The 11,734-nt window shown below is 38.8% G+C and overlaps 1 protein-coding gene across 1 annotated transcript; it reads left to right on the top strand.

The window, feature by feature from the left end:
- The first annotated feature begins 3,668 nt into the window (after positions 1-3,668).
- On the top strand, positions 3,669-10,079 carry MRPL58 (mitochondrial ribosomal protein L58). Its single transcript, XM_075177876.1, has 6 exons — positions 3,669-3,861; positions 5,608-5,641; positions 6,270-6,329; positions 7,146-7,228; positions 7,988-8,157; positions 9,771-10,079. Exons 1-6 carry the CDS (start codon positions 3,730-3,732, stop codon positions 9,853-9,855), a joined length of 564 nt encoding a protein of 187 aa, XP_075033977.1. The 5' UTR covers positions 3,669-3,729; the 3' UTR covers positions 9,856-10,079.
- The last annotated feature ends 1,655 nt before the right edge of the window (positions 10,080-11,734 follow it).

The following is an 11,734-nucleotide window of genomic DNA, read 5'->3' as shown; positions in this document are numbered from 1 at the left end:
CCAGGTGTATTGTGTATTTTTTCATAATGTTTACAAATAACATAAAGAAATTGTTTATTTTTCATTCAGTCTTATCATGGGGATACTTTTTTTTACCCATGTCAAATTTTTGTTTCAAAATATTGAACAATGATAATTAGTTTGTACATTTAAGGGTATTTTCAAGCATTAATCAATATGGCCGAAGGCTAGTTCATATTTTGTGTTCATCCTTTATCATACCACACACAAAATCAGGGGCAGGGGGCATTAGCCCCCCCCCCCCCCCCCCCCGATGGTCCAATAATAGGCTATTTTGGCCTAGGTCAGTGATGGCTAACCTGTGACACTCCATAACCAGCTGATAGCTGGCAAAGCATGCTGGGGCTTGTAGTTTCACAACACCTGGAGTGTCACAGGTTAGCCAACACTGGCCTAGGTCATTGGTCTACCTTTATTTTTTTCCTTTAAAATGTTCCTCATAGGCTACTAAAATTTGCCAGCCAACCCGTGCACAAAATACAAATCTGACGTAAATAAACATATGGGAAATATAGATTTATTATTGGCCCCATAAGTTAGATGAAATATATGTGCACAGCTAAGGAATAATGCAAAATATAGCCTGTTATGGGCTCTTGAGAGGAATGAAGTTCGAAATACGATTGGTTCACCAGTATTGAAAAACATTGGTTAGTCACAAAAATTACCTTGATCTGCACATACGTTCAGGGGCGATATTTCAGATGCTAAAGAAATGTAATAGGTAACAAATATTTTAAGTGTTAAGTCAATCTAATTAAAGAATAATAGTTATTTATATATAAAAAAAAAGTTGCACAGAGAAACTCATATAAACTAATGGGCAGAAACACACTACAATTACAAAAAATGTACTGACAGTTTTATAAATGTCCCCTAAATAGCACAATGGGCTTGTCCTACACCCGGTTTCCTAAATTTAAAAATACAGATCTATAAATTAGTACAAAGTGAGTTACCGTATTTCCCCAAGTATAAGACGCACTAATGTATAAGACGCACCTTAATTTTGGGGCCCAAAATTTTAAAAAAGATGTATTACAATAAGTTACTGAAGTAGAAGGCTTGTCTGGTTGTGCTTTTAGTCAGAGATCTCACATCAGGTCTAGAGGAGCAGAGTTTACAATAAAGTCCCACATTCAGTTACAGGAAGGCAGCGCTACTGCACAGTGCTGTACATATCATACTACACGCTGGCCTCAATTATCGGCAATCAGCGGAGACTGGGAGGTTCCTGAAGGACCTGATGGTCTTTTTACCTGAAACTGGAAAGCGCTGATCTGTTCAGCAGGGACTCCTCTCTCATACCCTCACACCCGGGGTCATCTGGGCTTAATTATCGGCGGTCAGCGGAGCTGCCGGTCACGTGACTGACATCTCCGAGACATCAGAGACTGTGGGAGGCATCTGAAGGTCCTTTAACCTGAATCTTGCAAGCGCAGATGTGTTCAGCGGGGACTCCTCTCTCATACCCTCACACCAGGGATCATCTTCTTCATTCAGGTAAGTAGCGCTGGCAGTGTATAAGACGCACCCTTTTTTAGACCCAAAATTTTGGGGGAAAAGGTGCGTCTTATACATGGGGAAATACAGTATTTAGTGCTTAATATGTAATATAAATCCATCTAAACTAATGATGCATGTGTTAAGTTTCAGCATTCATTGGGGGATATTCAATTGTTGGCGTTACTGCCTAAAGTAACGTGGCGCGCGCGCACTATTACCATCATTACGGTAATAGTGCGCATAAATATCGTTATTATGGTAAACTTTCTCGCTGGATTTCAGCTCGCGGCTCAGGGAGCTGCGAGCTGAAATCCGGCTTAGTATTACCGTAATAATGGTAATACTTTTTCCGCGGCGGAAACCGCCAACAATTGAATATGCCCCATTATGTCTCCAAGGGGTATATTTAACAAACAAACCGCCGATTCTCAGCGCTTTCCTGTCACTTGTTTTAAAACACCAATTTTGGCTTTAATTGGGTGTATTTGCTTTTGATCCATGTTAATCAATAAGCTAAAACTTTGTTTTCACTTTAAAGGGGATGTCCATCCCCACTCTCAAGTTAGTTTTGTCCACTTGCTTGGCTTTTCCACCTTGATATGTCATCGTGCTCATAAGCCAAATGTCCCAGGAAATTACCTGTATTGGGAATTACGATAGGCCGGGCACTTGTTATGACAAATTGTTAATACCTACTATTAATACCATTATTTGGTAATTGTGATATATAAATAGATCAACAAATGTATGAAGATCATTAGCATGGAAAAGAAAAGCACAAATCTTGATCTCATATTATTTTGGGTGCAGAGCATGATCGTTACTATATATTTGACGGTATGCAGTTGTTGTCAAGCTACAAATGGCAGGTAAACATGGCCAAAAATTAATCACATATTTTAAAATTTTACGATTAGTGCACCCTTGTTGCTACACAACAATAGTTAAAAACACACGCACTAAAGCAAGGATAGTCTGCTCACACTCCTTTTATTCGATTAACATATTACATATACAATGTTATAACTATAACAAGCATTTAAAATTATTCAATTGGAGGCTTCATACAAACTCAAAATAGTAACCAAACATACAACATTCTAAAACAGAATTTTTTTCATTAGGAGAAATAGATTGTTAGGCCTTATGAATATCAAAAACATACAACCTTTATTTATTATGGTACAAAGTATAGAGGGTGGTATATATCAAAGAAAAATCAACACAGATAATGTAAATTTCACCCTCTCTGAAGCAATTTTCCTGTGTGCGGAGTGGAAGCGTCAGCGGTGGGTGGGAATGTCAGGGCAGACCAGCACAGAGCACCCAGCAAAGATGTACCATACCTTGCTTCCCTAGCGCCACTAAAACTCAGATTCCCTCCCTAGGGATATATTTACTAAACTGCGGATTTGAAAAAGGGGAGATGTTGCTTATAGCAACCAATCACAATTCTAGATGTCATTTCGTAGAATGTACTAAATAAATGACAGCTAGAATCTGATTGGTTGCTATAGGCAACATCTCCACTTTTTCAAACCCGCAGTTTAGTAAATATACCCCTAAGGGCCTCATTTAGACTTAGGAGCACATCCAGCTAAAGGGTGCAAATTTACACCTAGACATACCATTGCACCTCCTAGCTTAATTTACTACTAACTCTAAATGAGGCTCTAATTGTTCAAAGAAGTGAAGTAGCCACTACTTCTTCAACATATCCACAGCAACCTTCCACAGGAGGCCTCTACAGTGCCTAAGTCATAAAAAAAAGAACAAGTTAATGCACTTAAGACTAATTGGAGGTAAAGATGTTGTATACTGGCATGGCTGTAATAGAATATTAAGTTACTAAATTTCAAATTAAAATACTGCCTTTCTTGGGCAATAGCAATATGTACAGATAAATACAAAAGAGAAGGGGGCACAGGGCCAAGCTGGTGAGAAATGAGCTCAGGGTGAGATTCTGGGGGGGGGGATAAGTTTGTAAGGTGAGCAGGTGAGAGAGCAGCTGGTGAAAGGTGCAGACTTCCATGCTAGCCCTTGCTCACCAGCTTATTAGCTAAACCACTTTACCACCATTGATTACAGTTAGCACCATGCAGCCCGATACCGCGTGACTGCTGCGGTCACATGACCAGGTGACGTCATACAACGTCAGGAAGTACTGTAGCAGAAGGGGACCGGTCGCTTCCAGCAGTCAACATGGCGGTTGTTGGTTTGCTGTCTCGGGCCGCCAGGCTTCGGTCTCTCGGCACGTTAGGGACTCGGTCCCAGTTTCGGAGCGCATATAGTTTGGATAAGTTATATCCGGAGACCGTGAGCCGGCCAGCAGAGGTGAGCGGGGACACCGGAAGGGCGGGTCTACGAGGTTCTTGAGTGACGTCCGTTTCCACCAATGAGGACAGTTTGTGACAGTGAGCAGCATAAGTCTGGTATTAGGACATTAGAGGCAACCTCTGTGGGTTTCTTTAAAATAGAAAATGAGTGCTTCTGTAGCAAATATAGTCCATTGTTGTAAAAACAACTTACTGGGCCAGAAACGAGTCATTCTGCCCATTTAACACCTAATTTTAAAATCATGCTTCTATCACCCTTCAAAAAAACATATTCACCTAGAATTGACCTTTGTGCCCTAAAAGCTTGCAGTGTTTATGGGGTTGTTGAAAGATGCTTATGTGTTTAGCTCTGCAACATGTATTGTGTATAATATTGTAGTTCAAATAAAAATGTATCAAATATGTAAAATCTTTCATTTCTACGCATAATTTAATATCTGAAGTTGCAATTTGTTCTCTTACATTCCATGAGAAAGTTCTTCCCAATCCCCTGCTTGCAAGAGATCAGCTAAATGCAAAACGTGCACTTGCTTTATCAGTGACCAAGAGCTTTGATGCAAAGCATTAATTAAATGATACTACCAGCTCAATCTGACCTGCTCAGAAATTCTGCCAGCCCCAGTCTAAACACAATTTTCTTCTACGACATCCATTTATACTTTATATTTACTCCTACATTTCCAAGGCCTTGTATACTACCCTAGTTACAACACTGTTAAGTTGGCACTAGTTACCATTCTGTTGGAACTAGGCAGTTGATGTGCATTGCGGAGCGTGTCTCCTGAAAGATGGTGAATATATTTGAGCTGCAAAAACATATTGGGAGATTAATTGGCTGCTGACAAAATTGATCCTAGTTTGTATGTGTTAGAGAATTTACACCAATGGGGCAGTTACTGATGTGAGTGAAAAATATTCTCTGTACAGTGCTGCGAAATTGGTGGCACTAGATAAACAATACTGTTAAATTCCAGTGTGTCAAAACTACAACTACATTCTAATTAGTATGTTGTAAATTACATACTTGGCATTCATTAACTTTTCCACAGTTGTTCTTATATCACATTTTATATATGTATTTGTTGCTTTCTACATGTGTGTTACATGTTTATTGAGGTTGAAAAAAAGATACTGGCACACAGGGGCACTATAATGCAATATAACCAGGGTGGGTAGTTCCTTATTTTAAAGCTCTGTAATACTCTACAACAGAAAAGCATAGTATATAGAAAGTGCATAGTGTTTTTCCTGCTGGAGAGAGATGTACAGGTCCAGTGACTGCTTTACTCTTTCTCTTCTGCAGACCATATGGGAATTATTTACTAACTTTGTTAGAAGGTAAAAATTTGCACTAAATTGTTCCAACTCACCTCCAGTGTTTTTATCCATCTAGTCCAGTGGTTCCCAAACTGTGTGCAATGGTGATCTCACAGGGGTGGCGGTGGTAAGCAAGGCAGGGACTACTTGGTAATTAGTTTGGCTTAGTTGTTCCTTGAAAAAAAACTTGTGGAGACCCTAAGGGTGCCTCGAATTGAGGAAGTTTTGGATCCACCGGTCTAGTCTTTCAAACAGTGACAGCAAATGTGCCCCTGGCTGCTATTCCCATGGTAGTAGCTGGATGTCAGCAATTTGAATGCTATGCCACATTCCCTTTATTATAGATTTGAAAAAAGTAATTTAAAAACTGTTGAAGACGTTAATTGTCTTGATATTGATTAATCATTTTTTATTATTATTATTATAGGAGAAAAGAGAGGATCACAAAGACATCCCCATTGGTGAGTAGATTCTGAAAGCATTTATGTTTTTTTTGTTTTTTTTTAAAAAAAACTCCTTCCACGTCCAAACCACCGTTTTCATTAAATAAAGCTTTTCTGTTTTCTACTGCTTGGTTAGCCTCCATTCTTTCTCAGTAACGAGAGTAAGGGAGCATCGCTGTTGTTTTTCTTGCACAAGGCAATTGTGTGTGTGTGTGTGTGTGTGTGTGTGTGTGTGTCTCTTTATTATATTGCTAGGAGTGCACCTAGAAATGCACTTTTTCTGCTAAAGTGCACAATGGGTCCCATTATAAGTATTGGATCCGTAGGCCGCAAATTGAGCTGGTCCACCCTTGTCCCTGAAATCTAACCAGTGCGTCTACTAAAGGAAAGTTAAACAAGCCTATCTCGTTGAATTTGTCTTGAATTTTGTATCGGTTTGCTCCATACACGTCTAATCATATTTTTGACTGGAATGTTCAGATTTTATTGTGATCAAGAATATCCTGAAACTGACGTGATTTATATCCACTGCCTCACTGCAAGTGACATTGATTTAATGGTCTTTTGTAGATGGGTCACCTATGCAGGCAGATCTTGCCAGATTGTTGTGTTGTCTTCTAAATGTTGATTAACTGTACACCCTCAGATCGCTTGAGCATCTCGTACAGCAAGAGCAGTGGTCCTGGGGGTCAGAATGTCAACAAAGGTAAGAACACCCAGCAGGTGATCGTTTCAGGATTTCTTTATAAGATTGGACCACTTGGGGGATGGAGATGTATATATAATCTGTTTGTGCAGTCATCTTCCAACCACACTAGAGGCCCAAGTGTCAGCCAGAAGATTCCTCTGCTTTGTCCATGAGTGGATAAATAATTAGTTAGTGATTGGGCCACGCAAGGGGTGGATTGAGTGTGGTCTCCACAGTACCATATTTATTTTTTCTGTATACTAGGAGTAATTCTCTGTTTCTGTTTGTATTGTGTATACTGCATAACTTTTATTAAAGAGTAACATTTTCAGTCAAAGGAATTATATTATAAGTCCACTATGCGTCTGTCATAGATCACTTGTGACAGTCACATGTTGCAATGTCTATTATTTATTTTTAAATCAATCACCTTTATAAAGGACACCTAATGCTGCAGTAAATACAAGTAAGAACTGGCAAGAAAATGGGAACGGCCACATTGAAAACAAACAATATTTGCTATCCACCCGGATAAACACAAAACACATACAGACAACTGTAAATATGGTCCATTAGGGTTTGATAAAGCTGTAAGGAAGAAGGGAAATGTCTATTTTCAGTTGGTAAACAATAGAAGTATTAGGCTACCATATAAATTATATCTTTGCCAAAATGCCAACATAATCTGTTAAATAAGTCCATGTTTTAGACTAGTGATTTTTGCATTTCTCTAGTACAATAAGATATATTTAAACTAAATGTTGTTTTATTCTCTTAATGCTGTTAACGTTCATGTTAATGATTTTATATTATTTTTATTTATTTGTCACACAGTTAACACTAAGGCTGAAGTCCGTTTCCATTTATCCTCAGCTGACTGGATTCCCGAAGATATCAGGCAGAAAATCTCTGTACAGGTAGTACAACCCTTATAAAGGGGACTAACAGGCTGCTAACCCAGCTTGATATAGGGATCATTGATTGCTGTGTGGAATGCAAGAATATGTTTGGTGGGTATTGGGCATTCTGTAACTTATCGTGACCGCCAGTCCTATTCACTAATGACCCGCTACTGACATGGATGGTCTTGAGCATCGGAGTTCTGAAACCTTGTTCTGTAACATCTGTGCATGACCAGTCAGTTTTAGGGCAGACATCAATGATCCCTATGTCTGCATTTTCTACCAATCACCCTGCAGTGTCATCTTTGAGAAAAGTGTGAGTGAAGAATACTCTGTATTTATCCTGTGCTGAATCTCTAACAAAAGTAGTTGTTCCCACAGCTGCAACAGTAAATTTAATAAATCCTAAAAATAAATCGTAAGCACGCTCAGCTAGTCCTGGATGACTGTAAAATCGCAATTACAACATGGTAGAGTGATCAACACACAACACGAAATCCTTCTAGTCTGACATCTCGCTGTACTGAGCCTAATATTGTGTTGCAGTGTTCGTGCATAAGGACTTGTTCCCCTATACTGCTCACTATATAATGTCTGTCTCCCTCGTACTGAACCTCTGTTTTTTTGTTTTTGTCTCTTACTGATTAACGTTTATCTCCCTGCTACTATTTTTCGTTTGCACTCTCCCCTTTCTCTTATTCATCTCTCCAGTGTCCCGTCTCCTTCCTCATATTCACGGATTCCACTATGTGTGTGTGCTCCTCTTCTTTTTAGAATAAAAATCGCATCAATCGAAGTGGAGAGCTAATCTTAGTGTCACAAGTCAGTCGGTACCAGATGCGCAACTTGGCTGACTGCCTGGATAAACTCCGAGATATCATTTCTGAAGCCAGCCAAAAGCCAAATCCTGAAACATCGGAAAACATTAAGCTTCGACAGATAAGGTACAAAGGTGCCCGGGGACCTAATATATGAGATGAATAACGATGTCTCTTTACATACTATATGGATCAGGAGATATCAAAGTTTGTTTATGCTAGTACTTAATGTTCTGCATATGTCATATATCACCTTTTATTCCAGTTTTGGTTCCAAAACGAGCTCTCGGTGCGCACAGTATAAATATATAAGATCTGGGACAAATTTAACCAACTGTTAAGAGACAGCAATATTTTACTAAAATGTTTTGCAAGCCTACGATGCATAATGTAGAAGTGTGATCCGTGCCTGTAGTGGGACATGAATTGTCCTTCCTTATACAGGAAATTAGTATATACACAGCTCCCAGGTATTTGGGATACTATCTAAAGCAGTTGGGGATCTTGGAAAGAAACTCGTAAGGTACATTAAGTTTAACAGTCCAACTTAAATCTTCCTAGTGAATTCTCACAATTGACTCCCGGTTTTCCCCATATTTTGCACCTCCAATCTATAGTCTTTGTGTTAATTAATGTGGTTGTATTATGCATTTCCTTAAATATAAATGAGAGCTCCTTCCTGAACAACATTTTGAAATTAACACTTGTTGCACTAGTATCAAGCAGACTGCTTCTCATAGTATAATAGTCTATTTCTGCTTTTCACACTAATTTTTCAGCTACGATCATCTGGTCATTTGGCTTTAAAAGATCATTTTTAATGTTAGTTGATGAATTCAGCCCAAGTGATTGCTGTGGGAAAAACAATTGTCATACTGTGGAAATGAGTTGGGTATGCATTAGTAAGAACTTCGGTACTCATGGAAGTTGGGGGAAACTCAATGTTGCCACATATGGCAAAGTTAAATTAGCTGGAGCTAAAACCCAATAATAATTGTAGATGATGGATTAATGCCTTTGCTTGGATTGCTCTAGTTAGCCATAAAATGAATCAGAAGTTGCTCGCTGCATTCTGCCGAGTGTTGAAAAATTTTATGGTATATCCTAAATCTTTAGTCACTGACTTTGAAAAACAATATCGTACTTATATTATTAATAGATAAGCGGGATTGTATGCTGCAGCAGACCTTGTTTTTCATGTCCATATATTACAGGTCTCATTATGCAAGGTACATTAAGTGATTGCACAGACTAATATAAGACCATAAGGGTTACTTACTAATTTTCCAAGATTCAAGTCTGCACTAAAATCATAACCACCAATTACTTTTTATATATTCTGGACAAGTTACCGTAAAATAAACTTTGTAATTGGATGCTGTAGTTTTAGTGTAGACTTAGACTTCCGAGCATTGTTAACAAATAACCATCATCATAAATGAAACTTAAACTGTGTGTTGAAACTCGAATGCCGAAAGTAAATGAAATCACCCATAAACCTTTATTCTCTTTACAGTTCAATGGACAATCTCTTTCCCTAGCATAAATATCTTAATAAGCGCTTCTATTGTTTTGAGCTTGGCTCCGATTTTAAAGTGGAGAGATCCCACATTGTGTGTAATAAACAACACCCTTAAAAGAAGTGTAATGGCTCCTAAAAGATTATTTTCAGTAGTCATGATGGAGAACTCTTGAAGCAATTCCTAAACTAACAATTACTTTACTTTTTTTTTTTTCAGATTTGAAAATGTGAACCGTGAACGCCTGCGTCAAAAGAAAATACAATCTAGCATAAAACAGAGTCGAAGTATCAGCATGGACTGAATAGTAATAGGCCTATTTCTTAAGAGTGGATACACAGGTCTCTGCTTCTGACAGAACAGCTATGAAGCTGAATCTCGTACACTAGTGGTATTGTCATGTGATGCACAAAGCTTCCTGGGCGATGGCCTGGCATAGCATGTGGTAGCTGCACCTTGGAGTACGATTGCAGCATTTTTTTTTTTTTATAAATATTGCAAATGATTTAATAAACCTCTGTACTTGGAGCCGGTGTTCAGACTGTTCATAAAGGACATGTGCACTGTTTATGGGCCAGATACATTGTTATTTATCATGAGAAAAAATGGAAAACATGGTAGTAATATCTACAAATCAAGAAAGAAAGATGGAAAAGATGAGGTGTCCGAGGTATATCAATATTAAATAAAGTTCATACATTCAGCTCACCATTGACATGACTGTTGTATTCCAAGTACCTGAAGCAACAGCAATGTCTATCCACACAGGACAAATTACTGCTGTGTTATAGGGAGATTACTCTATTACTAAACAATTGAACAGAAGGCTATACTATAATGGGAGAAAATCATTATTTTTTTATATATATTTATATATTATATATACACACACACAAGTTAACCCGTGCATGATACTCATGCATTCTAGTCAAATCAAGCTACTTAAGGTGTTAAAAAGGTTCTTGTCATGCATTTTTTGCCTAGCCCAGGCCTCCTCAGGAGAAGAGCGTTACTTCCCGACGCAAGCGCCCTTTTTTAACGTGGTTTTGTCCACATCTCACCACCTCATCATTTTTCTCCATCACCTCATCCTTCATCTTCATCGCCACATCCTTCATCAAGCTACTTAAGGTGTTAAAAACTCCCCACTGTCACCCCCGACAACCACCAACCACTCCCAACTTTCACTTCTCCTTCAAGAAATATATAGGTCAGTGTATAACTCTGCCCAGCAGGTGGCGCTGCAGCTTGGTTTTTTTTTTTTCACACACGCCACTAGGCATTTATATAGTAGATAGTAGATATATATTTCTCGTAGGTATTATTGCAATTGTTTTTGCTTCTGTTTAAATCATCCACAAAGGACAAAGGTGCAGCCTTGAAATTGGCCACAGAGTATTATTATAATTATCATTTATTTATATAGCGCCACGAATTCCGCAGCACTGTACAGAGAACTCTTTCACATCAGTCCCTGCTCCATTGGGGCTTACAGTCTAAATTCCCTGACATATACAGGCACACAGATTAGAATCAATTTGTTAGTACCCAATTAACCTACCAGTATGTTTTGTAGTGTGGGAGGAAACCGGAGCACCCGGAGGAAACCCACTCAAACACGGGGAGAACATACAAACTCCTCACAGATAAGGCCATGGTCAGGAATTGAACTCATGACCCCAGTGCTGTAAGTGCTAACCACTTAGCCACCGTGCTACCCCAAGACTTTTACTAGACTTTTTCATCACACATTCCAAAGTGCTTTTTGTAATACAATTGCCCCCATCCCCACCCCAACATGCTGCCATGGATGGGTGCAACAATCTATGCAAAGAAAAGTGCAACTTTTATCATGTTTAACTTTGTAACAAGAGTGGATTTCAGGGAAGTACAGCTGTAAGGTATGGGGGATTGGGGCTTGTGTTTTCAGGGAGGGTAGTAGAAGCAAGTGTTTGTGATTTATAGGAAATAAATGAATTTAAACTAAAGAAGAAAGCCTGTCTGTTTGCAATACACGTTTTGACCAAAGCAGAGAAACACATCAACCCTGCCATGTAGAACTTCTATAATAATGACTATGTCCATTTCTGGAACAGTGAATTGCTATTCGGTTATGTAATCTTATATTCTTCATAATGCGGAAGCAGAGTAGTAGTATATTCAGGGGATGTAGGAGCTGGTAA

The sequence above is a fragment of the Mixophyes fleayi genome, chromosome 6, assembly GCF_038048845.1.
Source record: "Mixophyes fleayi isolate aMixFle1 chromosome 6, aMixFle1.hap1, whole genome shotgun sequence".
In the NCBI taxonomy this organism is placed as follows: Eukaryota; Metazoa; Chordata; class Amphibia; order Anura; family Limnodynastidae; genus Mixophyes; species Mixophyes fleayi.
This window is presented reverse-complemented; position numbering and strand designations above follow the sequence as displayed.